Genomic DNA, 27,088 nt, shown 5'->3' on the forward strand with positions numbered 1-27,088 from the left:
GTGTGAAGTGCTTTGAGTGCTCAGACTAGAAAAGCACCATATAAGAACCAGTCCATGCACCATTCCAGTGAGAGCAGCCTTAAGCTAAAAGCTATTTTAAATACCCACCGCTCCTTTACAGCTGCCTGTGGACAGCAAAGGGTTAAAATATCCACATTTATTGTCTGAATCCAGCCATCCAGTCAGATCATGGTGGCAGCAGGTTAAACAGCTATTCCAGATACCAAGGTGTTACCGGGTTAGATAATATATAATCTCTCCATCAGGTTCTGGGTGTAGCTCAGTGTTGCAGGTGAAACAGAGAGATCTTTGGATCTGTGGAAAATATTAGCGTCTATCAGGAAGTCAGAACAGTCATTGCTGTAAATCATCCTCAGGTCCTGATTCATCCTCCAGTTGGTCGACATTTCTGTTTCCACGGGGCTGATGGTTGTCTGAGTCTTTGTAAAATCCAGCAGGGGCCAGTTCATCTTATGTCTGATACACACATATCTAAAAATGATTTTTCTTTTGTACATATTTTCTGGCTGTCTGTATTCTGTATAATTTCTTATTTTTACAGAATTTTTAAGATTTTGTATACTTTTTGATATTTTGGTGTTATTTTTAGTTTTGTATTTATTTATTTTTCGATAAATTTTGAATATTTTTGTTTCATATTTCATTTTTTTGTTTAATTTGGAATCTTGTTATTTATTTTTAGTCCTCACTTGTCGACGTCGCTGCCAACGTCACTGTGACACGCGCAGTGAAGCACGCTCTCGTGCCCAGGAGCCCCGCCCTTATACGTCAGGACTCGCCCTGTACGCATGCGCAGCCCTTACTCTACGGTTCCCCAGACTCGGGTGACAACAGCCGCCCTCCGTTAGCTCACGGACTGTCCGCCTGTCAGGGGCCCGGGGCTGGACACGCCATCTGAGAGAGTCAGGGGGACATAGTGTGGGCAGCGGACGGTAAGCGAAAGCCACGACGCCGAAGAGTCGGTGAGTCTTTGATCCGCACCGCCCGCCCGATAACAACGCGCCCGCTGCCCGGCAGCTGCTGGCCGGTCGGTCCGTTTGCCGAGTTGCCGCTAACGCTAGCAGGCGGGCTAACGCCGCGGCAGATCACCGTCCCCAGCGTCCCGGTGCCCGTTCATCATGTTCTGCTCCCGGTGAGCGGAGCCGCGGGCAGCTGCTAGCCCGGAGCTAACGGCTAGCTCTCCGAGGATGGTCGCAGTGAGGGCGGCTGCTCTGGAGGATCGGCCCGGATGTTCTGAGCTTCACGGCTTTACCCGTCCTGCTGGACCCGGACTGCCGCTCACCGAACCGGGCGTGTGAGTCCGGTTGCTCAGATCCGCGGGAGCGGCAGCCATGCAGGCGGCGCAGCCGCAGTACGACTTCTTCAGCGAAGAGAACGGTCCGAAATGGAGAGGCCTGCTGGTGCCCTCACTGGAAAAGGTAAACACACACACGACTCCGAACAGAGAGACACAGACAGACCGTCAGGTGTGTGCAGGTGAGCTGTGTGTGTCCTGACGGTGCTCTGAGCAGGTGTTTGTCTCACCCGAGTCCACCCTCGGGTTGTGGTGCATCGTGGTTACTGAGCATCGCGGTGGTCGGCAGGTGAAACTCCACCTCCATGATGACTAGAGCTTCATCAGAGCCTTGTGTGAAGTCTGATCCACAAATACCTGGATCATTGTGTCCTCACCTGTTTAGAGGATCATCATCGTCAAAAATCAGTCTGACCTCACACTGAAGTTTATAGGAGTGAGGATGATGATGGTAGTTCCACAGAAGAGGGGCCTGAAAACTGAAGGCTCTGCCTCCCATTCTACTTTTAAATACTCTAGGAACAACAAGTAGGCCTGCAGTGTGAGAGCGAAGTGCTCTAATAGGGTGATATGGTACTACAAGGTCATTAAGATAAGATGGGGCCTGATTATTTAAGACCTTGTATGTGAGGAGCAGGATTTTGAATTCAATTCTGGATTTAACAGGAAGCCAATGAAGGGAAGCCAAAACAGGAGAAATCTGCTCTCTCTTTCTAGTCCCTGTCAGGACTCTTGCTGCAGCATTTTGGATTAACTGAAGGCTTTTCAGCGAGTTTTTACTTCCTGATAATAATGAATTACAGTCGTCCAGCCTGGAAGTAATAAATGCATGAACTAGTTTTTCAGCGTCACTCTGAGACAGGATATTTCTAACTTTAGAGATGTTGCACAAATGGAAGAAAGCAGTCTTACATATTTGTTTAATATGTGCGTTGAAGGACATGTCCTGGTCAAAAATGACTCCAAGGTTCCTCACAGTGTTACTGGAGGCCAAGGTAATGCCATCCAGAGTAAGAATCTGCTTAGATACCATATTTCTAAGATTTTCAGGGCCGAGTACAATAACCTCAGTTTTATCTGAATTAAGAAGCAGAAAGTTAGCGGCCATCCAGGTCTTTATGTCTTTAAGACATTCCTGCAGTTTAACTAATTGGTGTGTGTTACCTGGCTTCATGGACAGATAGAGCTGCGTGTCATCTGCATAGCAGTGAAAATGTATGCTATGTCTTCTGATTAGGGCAGGGCAATATGGCCAAAAATATTTATCACGATATATATTTGAAAATTTGCATTAACGATATAACTGACGCGAGACAAAATGCTTTACAACTCCACAACTTTATTAGTGCAAAAACCCCCATCAATGTATTTCCACTTACACAAGCAGCTGTTTTTTATGTGCATTAAAGTTATATAAAAATGTAACAGTGCAAATGCAAATTCCTCGCTGACAGTTTAACCAAAAGGCATTTCCAGTGGCCGACATATCCTCAGCATAACCATGTATAATATCCACAAAACTTAAAAAGAGGTTATACACACACAATACGGTAATATTATGTTGAAGCACAGTACGTATCACTCCGCGAGGCTCCTGACTATGGCAGTCGTAATGTTCCGACGATCCATCAAGCGGTGCGGCTTTGTAGCTTAGCAAAGTCGTACTAAAACATTTTTTGACAGATTTTTGAGCGCCGTGTACCATATAAAATCGGTTCGGTAATAACGACGGCCCGCTTGCATGCTCTACCAAAAAATGTGCTCTGGTGTTTATCTGACGGACGAAAGCCAAACCAGTGCCACACCACTGAAGTTGCACCATTTTTACAAACCAATTCTGGTTCATCTGCTTCATTCAACGATCCGCTTTCGCCCTTCTCATTCTCCGTCGCCGCCATGCTTTTTCTGCCATGTGCGTATGACAACAAAGGCACTGCGCATGCGCGTTTTACCCATGTTCTATCGCGATATTTCATTTTCTTACCATTGCCTAACATTATACCGGTATTACCGTGAACGGTATGATATGGCCGAGCCCTACTTCTGATGATACTGCCTAAGGGAAGCATGTATAATGTAAACAGAACTGGTAGTGTTCAGGTAGCTGCTGTGTATGTGTGAGACTCACCTGAGGAGGTGTTCCAGGAGTTTAGCTGCTCCTCTGAGTTTGTTATCCCTGATATGAGGTAACTTCAACTCTGAGTCACTTACCATGGTAACAGACTCTGTGAACGTAACCTGATAACTGGCAGGTTTTATTCAATAAACACTGAGTTCCTCTGTGACTCCTCCCCTTGCGCTGCAGCTGACTGACCCTCTGATTGGTTTCCTCTTTCATAGTTGCTGCCAACACGCACAGAGGAGCAAAATCTGCTGCAGCAGTTTGTTTTTAAAAAAACTGAAGTCCCAGATTAATGTTAGTTTGTTGGTTACTTAACATGAAGCTTTTACAGTCATTCACTTGCCAGTATAACAGGACAGAGGCAGCGGTGACATCAGAGTCAGATGTCTGTGGACACTGATGCTGTCAGTCTGTCAGTTTCCTTGCAAACATTTCACACTAATCGATGATCAATCGTCTGTCTTATTGCTTCAGTCGCCCTGATGGATAAACGTGCGTCACAGTTGGATCTTGGGGATGACGTGAAAATCTGAGTGAAGCGGAGGCTGAAGTGACTTTAAGACACGGAACTAAATGTGTTTAAAATCACGTTTTAAATGCAGCAGACAGTCTGATTGTAATCTAATTACATTTCATTTTGAAATGCATTCACAGAGTGAAGCTCAGTCATATAGACAGCATTTTGAGGCTTCAGAGCGTCGGCAGGCTTTCCACTGACAATCACCTGAATCAGTTTCAGCAGCTCGACCCAGAACCAGAGCGTGTGCTCCGTAACAGATCAGCAACCTGTGTCCCATTTCCAGATCCAGAGTGGATCACATTTACAATCGTGGATTCAAGTTTCAAGTTTTATTGTCATATACAGAGAAACAGTGTAGCAACATTTACCTGTAATGAAATTCTTCCACAGCTTTACATGACCATCAGAAAGTGTACACCTATATCAAAGAAAGAAAATAACAATAATATTAAAATTAAAATGTAATAAAAATACCAAAGTATTAAATATTAACAATCGTTTGGTATTTACACTTTGTGCAAAACTGTGCAGTGAGGATTTCAGTTTTATTTATGAAGCACCAAATGACAACGACGGTCACCTCAGGGCGCTTTATGTTGGAAGGTAGTAATAATAATAATAATAATAATAATAATAATAATAATGATAATGTCCAGTTCCAATCACATTCACAGCAGCTAATTCTACATTTGTGACCTGAATTCCTGATTTCAAATGTCTCGTCCTTCCAACTTAAATATCTAAAATCTGTGAACGCTGAGACGTTTGTAAAGTTTGCAGGCATGAGCTGCCCAGCATATATTTATTAGTAACTGTCAGGAAGCCACGAGCTATCAGTGACGCTATGACTGATCTGTGTGCATGTGCGTGTGCGTGTGTGTGCAGGTACTGAACCAGGTACATCCTAACCTGGTGTCCCAGCAGGAGGCGCTGCAGTACGTGGAGGAGCTGATCCTGCAGCTGCTCAGTATGCTGTGTCAGGCTCAGCCACGCACGTGCCAGGACGTCGAGGTGAGACGGACGCACGCTAACAATAATGCACACCAGGTTCTTTCTGTGTTTACTGTCATTTTTAACATTTAAATAAAGTTTTGATGTTTGCGTCAGAAGTCAGCTGGAAGCAGCTGAACAGCCAATGACATGAGTTCCTGATGATGACATCACTGTGAGGCCGAGGTGGGATCGGCAGCTGCGGTGACGTAACGAGGTGCTGTCTGGGGAAAAAAAACAAAACGCCATGCTGCTGGCGTTTTCAAACCTCAACCTGATCCCTGATATTTGACCTTTGACCTTTGATCCCTGACCTTTGGTCTTTTACCCCTGACCGCTTCTCAGACTCATATCCTGTGTGTACTGTGTGTTTGGTGACAGGTGCCATCCGTTGATCGCGCTCACAGAGGTCACCTGATCCCTCAGGCTGCATCATGTGACAGGACATGATGTCATGTAAGTGCTGGTCATGTGACCGAGCAGCAGATGGTCTAGTGAAAAGCACAGCTGCCGACCGGCTGCACTGCACACCTGGACAGGTGTAAGGATGTAAGTCAGTACTACCTCTCGATACCAGTACTCGTCAGTACTGTGACCGATACTGCGTTCCACTCGTCGTCCCGGTTCCTTGTGATTGTTGCCGAGCAGGTGTGAACACCGAGGGCTGATCTTCGCACAGGTGCCGTTACCTGAGCTGGACCTGAGTAATAGAACGCACCGTTTCAGCCCACGTCTCCTGAAGTGTTGATGGCAATAACTTCATCTTCATCGTGCGCCTGCGTGTTCCCAGCACTCGTTCTTCCTCGCCTCAGTGGTCCCAGAGCTGCTCGCAGGTTCATCTGTGGTTTGTGCAGAATCCACCAGCCTGCTCCTCACTAAACATCGCACTCCTCTTCTTTGGGTCAGTTGACCCGATGCGTCACGTCGTCATGGCACTGCTTTGTTTTTCCTCATCGTCCACAGCACAGCTCAGCGTCTGAATCATGGATGTGACTCAGGTTCTTGGATGACATCAAGGATTTAGGACAGGAGGCGGTTCTCCAGAAACGCCCGAGTACAGTCAGAGTCTCCAGTTTGTAAAATCCACTCTGTGGTACTTTTGTGAAGCCAGACGGAGCTTATCATTAGCTCATTAGGCAGGTTTCTCCCTGTTGAAAGGACGGTTTTCCTTCCCACCGTCAGCCTGCTCACAGAGAATTTTCTCTGTACTGCGCTTTACCTTACAGCGTAAAGCGCTTTTGGGTGACTGTTGCTGTGATTATATAAATAAGTTGAATCAAGAGATCCGTCAGTAACCGAGCTGTGATGGACAGAATAACCTCGGGTTATTGGCTCCCTTCATTCACTCAGAGCACAGGAAAGGTGTGCTGTGCCGTGTGATCAACTATACCCATGGCTTCAACCCAGACACCACATCAGATCTAGGGCCGTGCGATATGACCCGGTTATCTCCCAATAACCTTATCTGTCACTAAATGTGCTTTTTCTGTAACTCGACCTGTGTGAGGTGTTTTCAGCTGAGTGTTCTGACCGATGCATGAAACCATCTACTTTTAGATAGAAGTTGTAAAGGCCGCCATTTTCTTTGTGAGTATTTCTTACACGGCGTGCTGCGGGGAAACGCCCGTTCTAGCGTTTGAGTCTGAGGCTGGTTTGGAGCACCTGACGGCTCTTTGTTGCTTCTCGTCCGTAAACTCTCTCCACTCTCTGTCACCTGAGAAGAGCTTTGTGCTGTTTGAGTCTGAGGTGGGCGCCGGTTTGTGCCAGAACTTACATCGTACAGTTTTCTGGTCCGTGTCAGACGTTTCATAACCAAACCGTGTCCGTGCTACAGAGGCGGCCCTCGTTTAGGAATAAGGTCATGGATTTGTTTGGACTGGTCCTTCTGTTCGGAGCTACCTGGTTCTGCCTCGTCTAAACTGGTCATGCTGGGATTCTCTGTGCCCGCATCCATAAACAGTGGATTCTGTGTCACCATGAAACAAACAATAGCATATGATATGAAAGATGTTTTCGTTTTGTCATATCGCACAGCCCTGCTCAGATCAGGTGTTGTTTGGTTCATATTGGCCCAGCCCAGGTGTGCAGGCTACCTGAGTCCACTTCGTGTCCTGAACCCGCCCCTTTTCTCTCCAGGAGCGCGTGCAGAAGAGTTTTCCTCACCCGATCGATAAGTGGGCACTCAGTGATGCTCAGAGCGCCATTGAGAAGAGGAGGAGGAGGAACCCGCTGGCGCTGCCTGTTGATAAGATCCATCCCCTGCTCAAGGTACACTTCTTCATCATAGGGCTTACACACATTTCCCATGATGCCTTCAGTGTGTTCACCACGGTGCTGCGCTTTAGGAGGTGCTGGGCTATAAGATCGACCACCAGGTGTCCGTGTACATGGTCGCCGTCCTGGAGTACATCTCTGCGGACATCCTGAAGCTGGCGGGAAATTACGTGAGGAACATTCGACACTATGAGATCTCCCAGCAGGATATCACCGTGGCCATGTGTGCCGACAAGGTCGCACACGCACACGCACACAGCAAAATACAACACAGTCCACGAGAAAGCTCCACACCGTGCAGCCGCTCAGTCCGTCTCATGGTTTGGAGGAACCTTTAAGCTCTGCGTGTCTCACCTGTAGGTCTGTGTGTTGCTGTGCAGGTGTTGATGAACATGTTCCACCAGGACGAGGAGGACATCAGCGGCTTCCCGCTAATGGATGAGGAGCCATCAGCCAATGAGGAGCAGAGTTACTACGAGCTGGTGAAGAGCTTCATGGCGGACTGTCGGCAGTACCTGAGGCAGCTCAACCTGATCATCAGGGTATTCAGGGAGCCCTTCAACTCCAACTCCATGCTCTTCTCCCAGCATGTACGTCCACCGGTGACATCACTAACTGGTCTGGTGATTGGTGATAAATGAGATCTGTACACTGTTTTGAGTGACGGTGATGTGTTTGATCCGTGACATTCTCGAGTTGGTGTAATTGATGAGTCTCTGATCGATTGCAGGATGTGGACAGCATCTTCAGTCGGATCCTGGATATCCACGAGGTAACGGTGAAGCTGCTCGGTCTGATTGAAGACACGGTGGAGATGACCGGTGAGGGAAGTCCTCATCCTCTGGTGGGGAGCTGCTTCGAGGACCTGGCTGAGGTCTGTACGCCTGTGCGATTGATCGTTTGATCGATCGGTCGTCTGCTTTAGAATTTGACGTGAGGTTTGATTGGCAGGAGTTGGCTTTCGACCCGTATGAGACGTACGCTCAGGACATCCTGCGCTCTGGCTTCCACGAACACTTCCTCAGTCAGGTGTCCAAACCTGGAGCTTCCTTCCACCTGCAGGTGAGGCCAGTACTCTGATTACAATGGTTCTGTCAGAGAAGGTGAAAGCAGACCTTTCTGACCTTTGACCTCTTTGCTCTGAGGTTCTGGGATCAGTTAAATAAAAAAATAAAGCCTGTAGTGTTTCCTGCACATTCGTTGGCTAACGACTTATCAATCACAAGTCGCTAGCCAATGAGCGAGTGCTTTCACAGTCAGAGCCACCTTTCCTCTGATGTCATAAGACAAACAGACGAGCAGGTGCACCGTCAGCTCATTTTCATGTGAGACGAACCTCTGCTCAGGTGTGCAACGTGTTGATAGAGATCGGCGTGTGTGGCGGGTCACGTGACAGCTGATGATAAAGCGTCTGTCTGTCTGTCTGTCTGTCTGCAGTCCATCTGCGAGGGCTTTAAAGAGGCCGTTCAGTACGTTCTGCCCAGGCTGCTGCTCACACCTGTTTACCACTGCCTGCACCTGTTCGAGATCCTCAAGGTGAGTCTCCTGACAGTGATGTTTGTACGTGTGTGTTAAATCCTGCTGCGCGTTTCTGCATGCTTCCACCCGCAGAGATCAACAGAGATGATGCCGAGGGCTAGAGATTCAACACACAAGTGCACCAGTAACGCACCTGTAACAAACCTGCATTATACACACACTATACCTGTATCACACCTGGTCATAGCACCGCCTTATGACGCAGCAGTATCCCGCCATGGAGCGTTCCCTGCAGGCCGGCAGTGGCTGTGCACATGAAACTGGTCCCAGGTGAACCCAGTCAGGTCCAGTGATGGCACACGCCCGTCTCCCGTGGAGCCGGTCCAGGTCTGGGACTTTCCACTGCGGCCGTAAGCTGCTTTGCTCCTCTGAGGGCAAATCCCTGAAATACCTCCAGTCATGTAGTGCAGATTATTTCACAGCTGAGGGCTCACAGGGGGGCAGAGAGGGTCCTGGACTCTGATTGGACAGCACAGGTTTTGTTCTTGGTTCTCTGTCTGATGGAGGTAGTTAGCCCCTCCCCCCTCTGTTTCCACAGCAACTGGAGGAGAAGAGTCAGGATGACGAGGATAAAGAGTGTCTGAAACAGGCCATCACGGCTCTGCTCAACCTGCAGAGCAGCATGGAGAGGATCTGCTCCAGGAGCCTGGCCAAGAGGAGGCTCAGGTACGCACACCTGCACGCACACAGACACACACGTGGCTGATGGACGGGCAGACGGCATGAGTAGAAATGATAATAAGAACCTTGTGACCGACAGGAGGTTATTGATCTTTACCTGTTCATCAATAACTAATAATCAGCGTCAGGCGTGTAGACCACATGAGGACTGCTCCTTTACCTGTTCATGGCAAAGAGTCAGCCTTCACACCTGAGTGTGAGATCTTGCGGAGCGGAACCAGGACAGAACCAGAACCAGCCAAGTTCAGCTGTAACTGCCTGGCACTCGGCAGCAGCTCGCACTCTGCACAAACACTGTGGGTGGGACTCCGCCCATCCTCTGCGTTTCCCTTTGGACCAAAATAGAGCAGGATGGGGAGGGGAGGGTTCGTTAGGGTCGCCGGTGGGGGGTGGTGGTGGTGTTTGGAGGAAGTGGCGTAAGCGCGAGGGCAGCTTATTGTTCTCTGTTAGAAAGAAAAGAGCTCAGAGAGAGAGAGGGGGGGGAAAGCTGCTGCTGCCGCCCGCTCAGTAAAGTTTCTCCTTTATTACACTGAACGACGAACAAGCGGGCGGAGGATCCACGGTCGGATGACTGGCAGGTGGACATGAGGACGTAGGTGACCTCTCTTTGTTCTCTCTGTGTTTTCCTGCAGGCATGATGGTGGTAGACAAAGAGCGGTGGAGGTAAAATGGAGAAAAGCGGTGGCTCAGATACGACCTGTTAAAGTGTTTTTGTTTGTAGCAGTCGATGCTAAGGAGCCAACAGCTAACGAGGGGATTTGGTTGGTTTTAAGTCTCTGAGACGTGGAGCGTTCAGCATCAGCTCAGAACAAATGATGAAAAGAGAAATGTAATGGAAGTGTGGTTAAACTGATGCCCCGCCCACCAGCAGGGATGCTGCTTTGAACTGCATGCTGCATGCTCCCTCTTCTCCATAGCCCGCAGGAAACGGCGTCCGAATCTCTGTTTCTGATTGGTCAGAGGACAGAAGTTTTCATTCCACCGTAACTCTGAGGAGGTGGAGGTGTTTCCCTTTGTGGCTGAGCACCACCTGTCTGGCTGATAAACTGACCTGAATATGGCGAAGACCGCCGTCCTCCATCTCCTCACTGACAAGTTACAGAAGAGCTTCCGTAGCTCACAGAGAAACAAACTGGAAAAGATTTATATCAGCCTGTGAGGCAGGTGGAGGCGGTGGAGGCACGATCTGATATCGTCGTGTTGGTGTTGTTCCCAGATCAACATAGTAAATGTTGTTCCAGGATCAACATTGGAAGTGACCAATCAGAATGTTGTGACGTCATACTTTTGCGACTTCGGGAAAAACCGCCGTAAAACAAAAAACTGTACTTAAGCTGCGAGAAACCGCCTCTGTCTGCCGATCAGCGGACCCTGACCCTGACCCCAACCCTTTAATAAACGCTAAGCAGAATTGATATTGTCCTTGCAACATTGGAATTTCATAAATGCACGAATGGCTTGGCGCGCAAAAGAATAACGTCACAACATTCTGATTGGTCGCTTCCAATGTTGATCCTGGAACAACATTTACTATGTTGATCTGGGAACAACACCAACACGACGATATCAGATCATCCGCGGTGGAGGGAGATGGAGGTTGGTGGTGCAGTTGGATCCATTGCTGGTTAGACAAAGATGTATTTCATAACTCTGAACAACAGATTTTTAAATCTGTCCCACTGAGACTTAAGTGCAGGCGTCAGGTTTTAGTCATCGACAGTTTAGCACTTGCTGCCATGTTCAGAGCTAACTGGGTGACGTGCTTGGTGCTCAGGTGAGGCGCTCATTACTCTGTGACAAATGAAACTGACGAGTTTATATTTTAAAGCTTTTTTTAATGCTCTACTTTTTTTAAACGTCTTATTAAAGCTGAAAGTCACAGCTGGATGGATCCTTGCACAAATCATGTAGATAAGGCTGTTAATGAATGACTAAGGACAAGTGGATGGAGGCAGGTGGATGGCGTGGGGTAGAGAGGGTGACACAGGGTAGATATGCATGAAAGCCGATGGTGGCAGATGAAGGCCGGTGCTGGCCAATGGGTTCAGCGTTATACGGATGGTCACTGGTAGGGGCAGATAAATATCAGTAGGTAAACGCCTGGTGTTGGAGGCAGGCCCTGTTGTGGCGAGGGAAGTAAATGTGGTCGAGATGCTGGTGCAGCCCAGTGAAGCCCCGCCTCCACATACCTCGGGGGTTTAGGCTGTAATGTGATTAGTGAGCAGCTCGCAGGAACAACAGGCTCAGCGAATAAAGCAGCAGTCCGTCCACTCTCAGGTCGTCCAATCGATCAGACCTGCTGGGTCATCAATGCATCTGATCAGCGCTGCTGTCTCACGCCTGCAGGGGTCACACCCTGATGCCATCACATTTGTGTTTTTCACACGTTGATCAGAAACCCAGTACTGCCATTGATAATACACGTGCTCATTAATGATGATGTCACTGTGTCTCTGTCACAGCGTGGCGGTTTGTCCCAGCTGAGGTCTGAGTCGGCCTGCTGTGACCTCACTTCCTGTTGTCGCTGCAGCTTTGCTGGTTTGTACAAAGTCTGACCTCCTCGGCCAATTGGCACTTACCCTGACGTCACATGCGTGTCTAGAAAACCAACCCAATGATGAGTGAGCAGCTGTGTTAGCAGTGAACTAACTTCCAATAATCTAGCAATCGGTAGCTGATCAAAAATGTTGATCACGTATGTCTGTGTGATGCACAGGAAGAAAGCAGCAGCTGACAGGAAGTGAAACGTGCAACTCTCACCTTAGCTCATAACTTCAAGAGCTGCTGTACAGCTGCTGCTTTTATTGTGAAAGTCCCGTGATTTCCTTAAATGTGATTCTCACTGAAATCACACAGAGACCCGCCCCCTCTGGCTCTCTCCGTCCTCCTCACTAACTCTTTTTCTTCTTCTTCTCCATATTCTCGCTCCTGCGTGGCGGTGTGCAGCGAGTCGGCGTGCCGTTTCTACTGCCACCAGATGAAGGGTAAGCACCTCGCCATCAAGAAGATGAACGAGATCCAAAAGAACATCGACGGCTGGGAGGGGAAGGACATTGGCCAGTGCTGCAATGAGTTCATCATGGAGGGTACCTTGACCCGCGTCGGCGCCAAACACGAACGCCACATCTTCCTGTTCGACGGCCTGATGATCTGCTGCAAGTCTAATCATGGCCCGCCGCGACTGCCTGGCGCCAGTTCCACCGCAGAGTACCGTCTCAAAGAAAAGTTCTTCATGCGCAAGGTTCAGATCAACGACAAAGATGACAAGGAGGGCGAGTACCGCCACGCCTTCGAGATCATCCTGAAAGACGGCAACAGCGTGGTGTTCGCCGCCAAGTCTGCAGAGGAGAAGAATGGCTGGATGGCGGCGCTGATCTCGCTGCAGTACCGCAGCACGCTGGAGCGCATGCTGGACACCGCCATGCTGCAGGAGGAGAAGGAAGAGCAGATGAGACTCCCCGGTGCCGAGGTGTACCGCTTTGCCGAGCCCGACTCCGAGGAGAACGTCGTGTTCGAGGAGAACGTCCAGTCCAAGTCCGGCATTCCCATCATCAAGGCGGGGACTGTCCTGAAGCTGATCGAGAGACTCACCTTCCACATGTACGCAGGTGAGGTGTGATGTCACACATGTGAGATGCCGTACTTCTGCTGTTTTAGTTTCCTGACCTGTAGCTTGAGTTTCAACGCTCTCGTGGCGGCGAGGTGAGACTTGGGGGCGATGTGGGCACCGACTGTGTCATATATCTGAAAATGAGAACATGATGAGTACAGGTGTAGTGGCTTAAGGTGGAGCTCAGGGGTGGGCCGGTGTCCTGCAGGCTTTAGACATGTCAGCTGATTTAAACGGCTAAATGACCTCCTCAGCACATCTCCAAGTTCTCCAGAGGCCTGCTAATGAACTAATCATGTGATTCAGGTGTGTTGACCCAGGGTGAGATCTAAAAGCTGCAGGACACCGGCCCTCGAGGCCTGGAGTTCCCCTGGTGTAGAGGCTGATTGATCTGATCCCTCACTAATCAGCTCGTGCTTTTTCCTTCAGATCCAAACTTTGTCCGGACTTTTCTGACCACCTACAGATCGTTCTGCAAACCTCGGGAGCTGCTGGACCTGCTCATAGAGAGGTGAGTATTTATCATTTAAACAAATAGAACCATATATACAGCAGACGGGCTCATTTGTACACCTCAGGTCATGTCTGGTTGCCTAGCAACACATATTGTTTACACGCAATTTCATATGAGTGTGGAGAACCAATCGGAGCACATTGAAGGAGCTCGGACAGAAAAGCGTCTGGACTTGTTTAAGTTCCTTGAAGATGTTTCATCCCAGAAGCTTCTTCGGTTCTTCAGTACTGTACAATATAAAGCGCCTTGAGGCGACTCTTGTTGTGATTTGGCGCTATATAAACAAAATTGAATTGAATTGAATTCAGTTCTGAGACCAGATTGGTGGGGAGTCCCAGATTTAAGCCCTATGGGAGTGTGCCCCAAGAGGGTCCTGGACCCACTATTGATCATCTGCCTGATCACATGAGCCAAGGTGTGAAAACAGGTGTGAGTGTGGAAAGACGAAGAAGTGGACATAGCTGCTTCTTTCACGCCTCTTTTTTCTTCTTTTGGAGTGAAAGAAGCGTCCATGTCCACTGTGAATGACCATCTTTAAACAGAGGGCGGGGCTTACCACACCAACTGTCTGCCATCTATAATCCAGTCTGAGATCCTTCCCAGACGCCTTAACGCCCACTCACATACTGGGCCTTCTGACCTCAGTAAGGCACATGATAGAGTGGGGCTAGGTTTCACAATGAGTTCACCTGAAACCTTGGCTGATTGTTACCCACACCTGTTTTCACAGGGGTTAGGGGTCTACGATGACCTGGATGCTCGTGTGATTATGTAGAGGATCAATAGGGGGTCCATGACCCTCTTGGGGCACACTCCCATAGGGCTTAAATTTGGGACTCTCCACCATCTGGTCTCAGAACTGAAGAAGCTTCTGGGATGAAACTTCAAGCAACTTAAAGAAGTCCAGATGAAATTATCCTGGAATGGCACGGATACAAGAATATACACCTGTGTGTTCCTGTAGTCACAATAACTTATCATATTATAACGAGGTGTAGATATTTACTTTGTGCCATAATTATTCCGTAAGAGCTTTCATTCATTTCATTCATTTCATTTATTTGTTCATTTCAGGCACAACAAAATACATATGTTGAACATAAAGTGCACAAAACAAAAAAAAACAAACAAAAATTACCTGAAAAGGAGTGGGATGAAGAAAACTTATTAAATCCCACCCCTATACTCACTCATCAACAAAAACAATAAGCTTCCCACAGCTACGCCCATCGTTGCAAAGCATCATACATATACATACGTACATATATATCTACACACACATGGACATATATGTACATACATACACGCACACTTTTTTTTTTTTTTTTTTGAATATATACCAGCAATGGTAAGAGAAAAGACATTACAGAGCACACTAACACCATTATTGAGTATACTGTGACCAGACCAACTGTTTGTAGAGGAATTTAAATCTATGAATATTTTTGCATTGTTTCAGTTGTAAACTCAGACTGTTCCAGATTTTCACACCACATACAGACACACAAAAACCTTTACGGGTTGTTCGAATTCTGGGTAATTTGAATTTTCCGAAGCCTCTCACATTATAACCTCTTTCTCGAATTTCAAATATAGTTTGTAAATTTGCAGGTAGAAGTTTATTAAAAGCTTTGTATAAGATTATGGTTGTATTGTAATTAACCAGATCCTGGAATTTAAGTAACTTTGCCTGAAGAAAGAGTTTGTGAGTATGATCTAGATAACCAGCCTTGTGAATAATACGCAGTGCTCGTTTCTGTACTGTAACTAATGGATTAGTTGTATTTTTATATGTGTTTCCCCACACTTCCACACAATATGTGAAATATGGAAGAACCAGAGTACAGTACAGAGTACGAAGTGCATCTTTATCAAGGTATGGTTTCACTTTGTTCAAAACTGCGAGGCTTCTGGAAATTTTGGTTTTTATATGTCTGACGTGGGGTTTCCATGAAATTTTGTTATCAATTATGACTCCCAAAAATTTGTTTTCACTCACATTATCAATTGGTACACCTTCAATGATGAAGCTTTGGTTTTTAAAATGTAATAATTAAATTAAATCTTTAAAAAAAAGAAGTCCAGACTCTTTTCTTTCCAAGCTCCTTAGACGACGATGACCTGGAGGACTGAGAACCTTCACAGACAATCGGAGCAAATAAAGAGTGAGGAGCAGGGCTGTGGAGGAGGAGCAGAGGTCTTCTGTTAATGGTTCCAGTTTTCTCCATTTTGGGAATGGAAACCATCTTTCAATGGGCTGAATTTTGACGATATTCCTGCCCCCTTGTGGACTGTGGGGAGGTCACAGCAGTAGCGCACCTGTTGATCTCAACAGGTGTGCTGCTGCTCTCAGCTCTGTGATGTTGATGTTTTCAGGTTTGAGATCCCGGAGCCAAAGCCGGCCGACGCCAATCAGACGGAGGGAGGAGAACAGCCACCCAGCGCTGAACTCAAACGGTTCCGGAAAGAGTTTGTCCAACCTGTTCAGCTCAGGTAGGGAGCGCTCCTCCTGCTACAAGAGTCACACCCGCTCACACCTGTTCTGAGTTTTGTTTACATTCTGCTCGAGTTTGGATTAAATCGAAAAAGTCTGATGTGACTTTAATTTAGTAATGTCCTCGTCCTCCTCGTCCTCCTGCAGAGTGTTGAATGTTTGTCGCCACTGGGTTGAACATCACTTCTATGATTTTGAGAGAGACCCTCTCCTTCTGAGCGAGATGGAGGACTTCATCGCTTCAGTCAAAGGTACATACAGGTGTTCAGAAAGGTGGAGCACAGACGATAATGATTTTTCAAAAATCACAGTTTTAAAAAGGTCAGCTATTCTTTTCTTACAAGATAAAATTGAACATGAAAACATAAGAGCTTCTAGTCAGTGTAAATGTGTAACAGCTGTAGCAAGGAAATTACGTCATGTGTCGCAGGTAAGGCGATGAAGAAGTGGGTGGAGTCAATCACCAAGATCATCCAAAGGAAGAAGCAGGTCCAGGTGAGCGTGCCCAGTCACAGCATCACCTTCCAGAATTCCCCTCCTCCCATCGAATGGCACATCTGCAAACCCGGAGACACTGAGCACTTCGACCTTATGACCCTGCACCCCATCGAAATCGCCCGCCAGCTCACCCTGCTCGAGTCTGACTTTTACAGGTAACATCCCGCCCTGCGCCTGTCTTGCACCAGTCTGACACCTGTCCCACTGCCATCTAACCGCTGACCTCCACCTGCAGGGCGGTGCAACCGTCTGAGCTGGTCGGCAGCGTCTGGACCAAAGAGGACAAAGAGATCCACTCGCCCAACCTGTTACGGATGATCCGACACACCACCAACCTCACCCTGTGGTTTGAAAAGTAAGCCTTACTTTGGCATCACGGGGGGCGGGGTTTAGTCTGCAGTAACTAAACTCCATAAGTAAGTCAGGCTGATGTCAGCGGTACTTTCTCTGCAGGTGTATCATAGAGACGGAGAACCTGGAGGAACGCGTCGCCGTCTTTTCTCGGATTATCGAAATCCTGCAGGTGTTTCAGGAGCTCAACAATTTCAATGGCGTCCTAGAGGTCGTCAGCGCCATGAACTCTGCACCCGTGTACAGACTGGATCACACCTTTGAGGTAATAATGACCACGAACGTCTTTGACACCAGAAGGATCTGAGTTTAATCTGCTGACACAGAATGTGAGTGTCATCATGTGTTTGAAGAAGAAGAAATGGGTCTGTCGGTTTATGGTTGCAGCAAATTCCGAGTCGTCAGAGAAAAATCCTGGAGGACGCTCATGAGCTCAGCGAGGACCACTACAAGAAGTACCTGGCTAAACTGCGCTCCATCAACCCCCCCTGCGTCCCCTTCTTTGGTATGATTTCCCTTGGGATTATAAGTATTATCAGTCAATCAATTTATCAATGATTCAATTCTCACCTATCTCTAAGGGATAACTATGCAGCTCAAAGGTCAAATAACTGTGTGTGTGTGTGTGTGTGTGTGTGTGTGTGTGTGTGAGACAGGAATCTACCTGACCAACATCCTGAAAACGGAGGAGGGAAACCCCGACTTCCTGCACAGACACGGCAAAGATCTGATCAACTTCAGCAAGAGACGGAAAGTGGCCGAGATCACCGGAGAGATCCAGCAGTACCAGAACCAGCCGTACTGTCTGCGGGTGGAGGGCGACATCAGAGTGAGGACACACACCCTCACTTCCTGTTTACACACAAAAGAAAACAACAAATGTGCGAAGTACAATCAGGTTACAAAAAGGGAGACACGGTGAGCTGTTGATGAGCGAGTCAAATGTAAATAAATTACTGGCTGCTCTGTTCTGGTGTTTTATATAAATTACAACTACAGTCGCCTCAAGGTAGACCCTCCAATCATACAGTAGAAAACAGAGAAAAACCCAACAATCATATGACCCCCCTATGAGCAAGCACTTTGGCGACAGTGGGAAGGAAAAACTCCCTTTCAACAGGAAGAAACCTCCGGCAGAACCAGGCTCAGGGAGGGGCTTGGCCATCTGCTGCGACCAGTTAAGGTGAGAGAAGGAAGACAGGATAAAGACATGCTGTGGAAGAGAGACAGAGATTAAGAACAGATATGATTCAATGCAGAGTGAAGAAGAAACACCCAGTGCATCATGGGAATCCCCGGCAGCCTACATCTATTGCAGCATAACTAAGGGAGGATTCAGGGTCACCTGGTCCAGCCCTAACTATATGCTTTAGCAAAAAGGAAAGTTTGAAGCCTAATCTTGAAAGTAGAGATAGTGTCTGTCTCCCGAATCCAAACTGGAAGCTGGTTCCACAGAAGAGGGGCCTGAAAACTGAAGGCTCTGCCTCCCATTCTACTTTTAAATACTCTAGGAACAACAAGTAGGCCTGCAGTGTGAGAGCGAAGTGCTCTAATAGGGTGATATGGTACTACAAGGTCATTAAGATAAGATGGGGCCTGATTATTTAAGACCTTGTATGTGAGGAGCAGGATTTTGAATTCTAGATTTAACAGGGAGCCAATGAAATGTGGTTGGAGCAGCGGTTGGAGCGTGGTCTTTTGTTGTTGACGTGTATCTGTTTTGTCTTTGTGGAGCAGAAGTTCTTTGAGAACCTGAACCCAATGGGCGACCTGTCGGAGAAGGACTTCAGTGATTATCTCTTCCACAAGTCTCTGGAGATCGAACCTCGGCAGCTCCGATCGGCTCCTCGATTTGTAAGTACAAGCATGGTGGCATCTTGTCATGTTACGTGTTGCATTACGTGTGACGTGTATGACACGAACCAACTCACCTGCTGCAGGCGAAGAAGTACACCTATCCTCTGAAGTCTCCGGGGATCCGACCCACTTCGGCCCGACCCGGCACCATGAGACACCCGACGCCGCTGCAGAACGAGCCCAGGAAGATCAGCTACAGCCGCATCCCGGACAGCGAGTCCGAGGGGACGCCGGCCTCTGCCCCCAACTCTCCCCGTACCCCCTGACCCCGCCCCCTGCCTCCGCCGCCTCCAGCTCCACAGATGTGGGCAGCGTATTCGACTCGCCGCAAGGACCCAGCAGCCCATTCCACTCCAGTAAGACACGCCCACTTACACTGACATTGAGCCTGCCCACTAATATTATTGACCACACATGTGACCACCAAACCCTATTGGCTGTCTTTGGGTTGGAACTGTGGCTTCCTGTTGGCTGCGTGTCCACCTGTGTGGCCCTGACAGGTCACGCCAGCAGCAGGACCAATCAGACACAAAGCAAGCCTCTTAGTCTTAATGAGGCGGCGACAACCTGCGGTCACCCTGTCTCACCTGCTGGCTCCACCCTCGTGCTGCGCTTCAGGACGTTCTCCATGCGTCTAACCATGCTCGCCTCCATCATCGCGCCTCCTCTCCTCATGTGCGCCTTCTCTCCTCACGCTCGCCACCACCATCGCGCCTCGTCTCCTTGCGCTCGCCTCCACCATCATGCCTCCTCTTCTCATGCTCTCCTCCACCATCGCGCCTCCTCTCCTCGCGCTCCTCCCCACCATCACGCCTTCTCTCCTCACTCTCGCCTCCACCATCGCGCCTCCACTCTTCGCGCTCCTCCCCACCATCGCGCCTCCACTCTTCGCGCTCGCCTCCACCATCGCGCTTCCTCTCCTCGCGTTCGCCTCCACCATCGCGCTTCCTCTCCTCGCGTTCGCCTCCACCATCGCGCCTTCTCGCCTCGCGTTCGCCTCCACCATCACGCCTCCTCTCCTCACGCTTGCCTCCACCATCGCGCCTCCTTGCCTCGCGCTCCCCCCCCCCCAATCGCGCCTCCTCTCCTCGCGTCTCCTCTCTGCAGGTTGATGTCACCACTCTTCTTCCTCCTCTCCCTTCCTCACAGTGTTTCTCCTCTTCACCTGCAGCCTGCGACAGCATCTTTGCTGTGGTGTCTCTGCCGCACGGCCCACGTTAGTATGACCTTCCTGACTCTCCGTACGCCTGTTCCATAGCTCACCTGCGCCCCACACATCACACCTGTCTGTCTCTCACCTGTCTCAGTCTGTTTCAGGTTTCTGTTGCATTGTGATTGATTACTCATTGGTATAGAGGATATTGATTAGACTTCCTGTTGTGTCTCACCTGTGCATGACATCACACCCATGGTATTAGTTTGTCTCCATAGAAACTGTCAGCTGGCAGCTGTTGTTGTTTTACTGTCTCTGCACCGGCCGTGCTGTAAAAAGACTGGAGTCCATTTTCCATCTGGATACAGTTGGACTCCAGCGTCTCGTGGTTCAGGCAGCACATGATGGCTGAGGTCTTGGGAGGCCGCTCTCAGGCTCCGTAAACTGGTTTTGGGGACGAGGGTGAGATGTACCGTCTGGCTCACCTGAGTTCACTTCCACTCGTACCTGTTCGCTGGAACAGGACTCGTCTTTGAGTACCTGACATGCTTGGATGGGTGCTCTGTCTGCTGTTCTTCCATGCACACAGTCACAGTGAATCCTGAAGGGAAAGTTAGAAAGTTCCTCAATCAGCTGAGGGTAACATGGCAGGCAGGCCTGGGACACCTGTCTTCATCTACCACCTCTACAGCATCATGAGTAGGATGTCACTGATTTCTAGAATTGATTCGATTCGATTTGAATCTGGGAAATTTTGCCTCAGACAGTCAGAAATATAATTCTGATCATTTATCAGTACTGATACATGTGAGACTTCATCAGAGGTGTGAACATCACAGCAGATGCCTTTGTGTCAAAGTAACTGAGAATAAAACAAAAACCAGGGTTCGTACGGGTGCTTGAAATCCTTGAAAATGCTTGAATTCTAATGTCGTCTTTTCAAGGTTTGGAAAGTGCTTGAATTTCAGATGTGGTGCTTAAAAGTGCTTGAAAATGTAACTGTATTTCATTCACAATAAGTAGCTATCTGATTGAATTGTTTTCTTATCAGATAGAGAAATAAAATGAGACGCAAAAGCAAAATTTCCCCGCCTGGGCTGCCTTGGTCTGTTTCAATATGTGACCCCGCCCCTCCCTCGGACAGTCGGGGATGAGTGCGCTAACATACCTGTAGGTTGCTGTTTTAATGAGTGTTTGATGGAAAACAACAATGGCGGAGTTTGCGTTCTCCAGTCGCATGATAGGTGAGTCCTAGTAAATAATTTTCCAGTACGCGAACGTTACACATGCTATTTTTTTAAATTATGGTTATTATTTTGCTAGCTACCAAACTCGCTGGAGAAATGATTGAAATGCACTGAGTGTGATGCAGTATGGCAGCGCTATTACGGAATATGCTGTGAACTTAGCTAACATTACTTAGCAGTAATATGAGTTAATTTACTCAAGTGAAAGCTTTAAACATTAGCCCGATACATAACTAGCTAACTTAAGGCTTTCTGATTAACCCTCTGGGGTCGACGGACCCAGTCTCCATTTCAACTTGGGTCGAACGTGCGGACTTCAAGCTATATACCAGTTTTTAAATTGTGTCGATAGGTCACGTAAAACCCATGTTTTTGGGGGGTTTCTGAATAAAACAGTGGCGTTTACTCCGGGAAGAAACGGTAAAAACGGCGTTTTTTATGGAGAGCGCTAGCAAACACGCTTTGCTTGTGAGCAATGTTCCCCCTAAGCTGCGCACGTGCGCAATTGCGCACTGCTGGCACGGTCTCTGCGCACAGGAAATCTGCGTTGCGCACACAAAAAAAATCTAACCTGAATTGAAATTAAAATGAAAACTTTAACAATTTTGTTTTGCAGTGTTAGTCAGTAAGTGACTGGCTGCTCCTGTATGGGATTAGAACAATGCCACCTTATCCTATAGTCCAGCCAATGATGCGATTCACATTCACGTATATGCGCAGCTAATCAACGTTGCTGACAGGCTATGACAGCGTCCTTATGTGCCGACACCGGTGTTTTAGCTAGCAAAGCGGCGTGGCTGATGTGCAGTGAAGCCACGTTAATGACAACGTGTCCAACCATTGGAGATGTGAGCAGGACAGACGGAACAATTGACGGAAAAGTGTGGACTTTATACCAGTTTTTAAATTGTGTTGATCGGCCACGTAAAACCAGAGTTATGATAAAAATATCTGCAATGTTTGGTTTTCTTCCTGAATACTGTCGTTGTTTATATTTACTGCGGGAAGAAACGGTAAAAACGGCGTTTTATAAGGAAAACGCTCGAAAGCCTGTGAGCAAAACCAAAACCAAAAAAACCTCCACCCTTTCCTATTGGTCGAGAAATGTACCATGTCGACCAATCAAAAAATGATATGGCAACGTGGCATTTAGTTGTTAAGGAAGCGGGGAAGTTTTAGGAGTGACGGCGGTGTTCTGAGATGTGAGAGATTTGAGACGTTTAGCGCAAATCTTGTGTAGTTAGTGTGTAGTTAGTGTGTAGTGTAGTCAATAGTTTTGTTGTGTGTGTCAGAACAATGAGGCGGCTGCTGAATGTTACAGGTGTTACAGCAGTGATACATCTCCTGTTGTCAGGCCTGCAGGTATCAGGCTGTTGTTCTACTTTATCTCATAGTGCACAGAAATTATTTTTGGAGTGGCACAAATAATTTGTGTGGCATCAGATTTGATGCAGAACAGCTGATTGTTCTGTAAATAGTTTGAAATGTTTATTTAAAAACGCCTTGGCTGCATTAAAAAAAAAATAGCTGCAAAAACCTTTGTTGTTTGCCAAACTCAGTTACTTTTTTGAAGAAGTAACTATATAATTAATTGCCCAGCATTGGTCATTATATACTGTATTTGGCAGACAGAGTTACAGGACTCTTTCCCAGACCACAGACTCATAATACAAGTCAGAGCTTTATGAAAAAAAAAAGAAAAGAAAGAAAGTTGTGTTTTCAAAATTGGAGTTCAAGTTATTTTTACTTCCAATAGTGTTAACATGCTACACTGGTCATGAACAAGATTTTTTACATTTTCATTGTAAGTGGGCTAAAGCAGTTAATTAAAAGTAGTCTAACATAAATGTAAATGCTGTAATTTGATTATTTTAATAAACCATGTAACTTGGATGGATTAGATGCTGGCGTGACCACAGTGCACACGTCTGATGTCGCTCACAGTGGTCCAAGGGACGCTCAGGGAGTTTGTGTGTTCGCTCAGACACATGAAACATTAGAGGGAACATTGCTTGTGAGTGAAAAAAGAAAAAACACTCCTTCCCTATTGGTGGAAAAATGTACCATGTCGACCAATCAAAAAATGATACGGAAAAAGAGAGAGTGAGTTTTGATACGTGAGAGATTTGTGATGTTTATCATGTTTGGAGTCTCAAGTTAGTGTGTTGTCTTGTGTAGTTAGTGTGTAGTGTAGTCGTTTTGTTTTGTGTGTCAGTTCTACTAGTGAACGTCACAGTTGCTGCAACTGTGTGCTGGAAAAGCTTAAAAAATGGACCTTGAAAGTGCTTAAAAAGTGCTTGAATTTGACCCTGAAAAAAGCGTACGAACCCTGAAAAACATGAAGCAGGTTTTCCTGGCCTGGCTTTTTATAGCAGATAACCTTAAAAATATTCTGCAGTAGAACAAAAACTGAAGAAAACCATGAATCAACATGTGAACATGACCTGATGCTGCTGAAGGGAAGCAGAGCAAAGTTACAGAGGTTTGATTAGAGACACAGCTGAGAGTTTTGCAATTTGGCATCATTTTAAAAAGTTTACATTTATTCTCTATCGAACAGCAGAAATGAGACTTTGTTGTCAGAGGTCATTTTTTGGGGGGGATAAAAACAAATACACAGTGGCCGACAGTGGTTGTACGTGACTTGTGTGAACGAATAACGCAGAAAACAGACATTTGAGATGGGAAACTGTTCTTGAAGTACACTGAGAGAGAGAGAGAGCTGTGCAGGAAGTTTTTATTGTGGTGGAAGCAAAACAGCAAAAGTCAGAGGGAATTCATGACAACGTTTATCAAATGTGAAGTGCCGTCGGGTGAGAAAGCCGACATCTCACTGATTCTGATGCGTCGGGTCCGCTCTGTGTTTACGTCTTTTTTTGGAATCAGCTTACCTGCTCTCATTTTCTGTTTTAGCTGTTTGGTGGTTGTTGAAATAGTTTTGTGAGCTTCAACCTGAGATTCTGGTGTTTCTGGCAAAATACATTTATATTTAAATATCAATTCAGGATTTAATGAATCGCGTTATTCAACCTACTCACTTCTCTCTATCGACCTACACTTTCAAACGTACACACGTAGGCCTACAGGAATATCTGGACCACGGCCAATCAGAGAGGTCCCGCCCCTGACCATCTCTGATTGGTTTAAACCACAATATGGGCATAATGTGTGTCTGTTGTTGACCACACAGAGACTTTTTACTCAAACAGCTTTTTTTAGTCACAGCATTGAGAAATTAGGTCACATGTGCAACCAAGTTGGTCACACTCTGGAGCCCTGAAGTACTTAAAGTGTAAAGTTAACGAGCAACAAACCGATCTGCCTGCTGGCTGCTGTGTGATTCTCCTGTTCGTTCTCCTGGTTCTAACAGCATCTGTCTGGCTGCTTTCAGGGTCCTCTTCGGTCTCCTCCATGGTGAGCTTCAGTCGGGCTTCTGAGGATGTTCCCGTTCCTCCTCCTGTTCCTCCCCGCAGACGACCGGAGTCGGCTCCTGCTGAGTCTTCCCCCTCCAAGGTACCCTCTTTGCTTTAACCTGAGGAGCTTTTGGACTGCGAGAACTTTTCAGGGTTCCTTTTGTTCTTTGTGTATCACAGAGCAGGAACCACCAAATTCTTAGAACCTGTTTTTAGCTTCAAGCCGTTACTTTGTAGACCCGGAGGAGCGTTTCCTGTGGTTCTGTGGCTTTTCCAGCCCAGACGTGTAGCTTCCACCTTGTTGTTGTGGGTGTAGGTGTTACTGTGTCAACCTGTTGGCGTCCTGTTATGGTGTAAATGTAAACAAAGGTCTGTGGTTTGAGAGGAGGCGGGGCTGTTGTCTGAAGGCGCCTCCTCAAATTAATCTTGATAAAGGTTAATTTGAATGTGACGTTTGACCCCTCCCCCTTTCTCCCTCACAGATGCTGTCAAAGCTGGACAGCCCCCCGCCATTCCACCTCGTCAGCCCACCTGTAAGCTCCACCCTTCTCGTTACTCGTCACTGTCATCATCACCGCCTGACAGCCCCCCTCCCTGCCTCCACGAGAGCCCCTCAGCTCCCCTTTGCACCTCCTGCCCCCCCCTCAGGGTCGTCCCCGCTGTGACCTCCTGCCTCAGGCTTTCTTCCCCCCCAACATCTCTGGCCCAACCTCCATTTGCTCCACCCCCACCACATTGTCCTCCTCACCCCCTGCTCCTGTCACCCCCACCTCCAGGAAATTACCCCTGCCTTCTCCACCCCTCCCCCACTTCCTCCCCTCACCTTGGATGGCCCCCTGTACCTCCACGCCACAGTGTTCCCAAACTCCCCCCGAAGACATACAAGAGGGATTCTGTTGGACATGCCCCCATGTTGGACACGCCCTCTGTGCGATTGGAGAGCCTGGAGATCCAGAAGGTTCAGGGACAGGTGATTGGACAGGCTGTGGAGGAGACGGAGCTAACACTACAGCTGATTGGATCAGAAGGAGGTAAAAATGTGTGATGGACCAATCAGGACGCTCCGACTGCTTTGAACTGAGACTGACTGTAAAACAAAAATGTGCTCTTATTCTGAAAATCTCTGAGCTCAGACCTCAGAGGGACGAGACCCTCAGGTACTGGCCTGGAGCCACACAGGTACTGCAGTGGTTCAGGTGGACCTGATGAAGAAGATGGTGATGGTGGTGATGTCATTATTAATGATGTAAACAAAAACAAGGGAATAAACATTTCTTTCACTGAGCTCGAAGAAACCTGGAATTCACGTCTTTATTTTACCTGCTGAGCATGCTCAGTGGGCCTGCACCATCTGCGCTGAGCGTGGGGGGGGGGGGGGACCATCTTGTAATTGGGGCGATCACCTTGAGCAGGTTAAAAGGGTGGAGCCTGATCCAGGTGTAATGATGAAGGTAAGATGGTTTCTCTCTCTTTAAGAAGTGAGAGGCGTTTCCTTAAGATTTTCAAAATAAAGCCTGTAGGCACATAGTTGGCTTCCTCACCATTTTCTGTGACCTTTGCCCTCATCATTGCTAAGCAGGCGAGTCTACTAGCTCTCAGCTCCACGCTGTGTGAAGCTCCGCCTCCATAAGTGACCTCTGAGAGTCCACTTCCTGTTTGTTAATGAGAAACTCTAAATAAAGTTTGTACATTTGAAACGACACCAATAAAGTCCCTGAATGATCAATAAGCACGATCACCCTGCTTTGATCAGGTAAAATCAGACACCTCAACACAATGGACTATTTTCTGATCACTGATCGATCAACAGCAGCGGTGACCTCATCCTGTCGACCTCACATCCTAATGTGATGAAGCACCTCCTCCACCTCCTATGAAGCAGATGGTGCTGCAGAAGCTGAGCTGTGGCTGTTTGTGGTGACAGGAGGAGATTGAGGTGGTTGTAGGTGGGCTCCTCCACATCTACTGCCCCTGCAGCAGTGGGTGGTCTTTAAGTCTGACATCATTAACCCTGTCTGGGTCCAAACTCCGCTTCTGGTCCCAAAGTCAAACGAACACTGTGACATCACTGAGAGTTGCAAACTGTCTAAATTATTTCATCTTTAATAAAATGATCAGCGTTGCTGCTTTACCAGGTGTAACTATTAAGTTTAACATCCAGGCATCCATGAAAATAGAGTTTATTAAATTTAACAGAGTTAGAAGTTAGCTCGCTAGCTTCCACCTAAACATGATATAGCATGTTCTGACTGAGAGATTTCTGAAACATTCAAACGTACAGCTCTGCTATCACTTCCAACATCAATGAAGACAAAACTAAACAGCAGTGACGTTTGTAGGGTTACTGAAGTTGGGCTAGCTGCTATATAATGATGTGCTACGTGATCACTAGCGACACAGCTATGTTAGCATAACATAAACACAGTGAAGCTGGAGGATGAACGCTAACTTTTTTCCACTCGATAAAAGTTAACGTGAGGGTTCCCGATGGTTAGGGACAAATGCAATCG

At 47.5% G+C, this 27,088-nt stretch overlaps 1 protein-coding gene across 1 annotated transcript; it reads left to right on the plus strand.

Moving 5' to 3' along the window:
- The first annotated feature begins 785 nt into the window (after positions 1–785).
- sos1 (son of sevenless homolog 1 (Drosophila)) lies at positions 786–26,278 on the plus strand. Its single transcript, XM_025908227.1, is given in 26 exon segments — positions 786–1,439; positions 4,843–4,968; positions 7,084–7,215; positions 7,293–7,457; positions 7,602–7,811; positions 7,952–8,095; positions 8,173–8,283; positions 8,659–8,757; positions 9,299–9,426; positions 12,388–13,049; positions 13,481–13,562; positions 15,942–16,058; positions 16,207–16,310; positions 16,490–16,712; positions 16,793–16,912; positions 17,011–17,173; positions 17,296–17,413; positions 17,565–17,737; positions 18,646–18,762; positions 18,849–19,026; positions 19,029–19,121; positions 19,937–19,981; positions 24,557–24,678; positions 24,895–24,931; positions 25,061–25,168; positions 25,171–26,278. Coding segments are annotated over 26 exon segments (4,107 nt in total). The 5' UTR covers positions 786–1,352; the 3' UTR covers positions 25,614–26,278.
- Positions 26,279–27,088: the final 810 nt, after the last annotated feature.

This window comes from Oreochromis niloticus, linkage group LG6 (genome assembly GCF_001858045.2).
Source record: "Oreochromis niloticus isolate F11D_XX linkage group LG6, O_niloticus_UMD_NMBU, whole genome shotgun sequence".
NCBI classification, from domain to species: Eukaryota; Metazoa; Chordata; class Actinopteri; order Cichliformes; family Cichlidae; genus Oreochromis; species Oreochromis niloticus.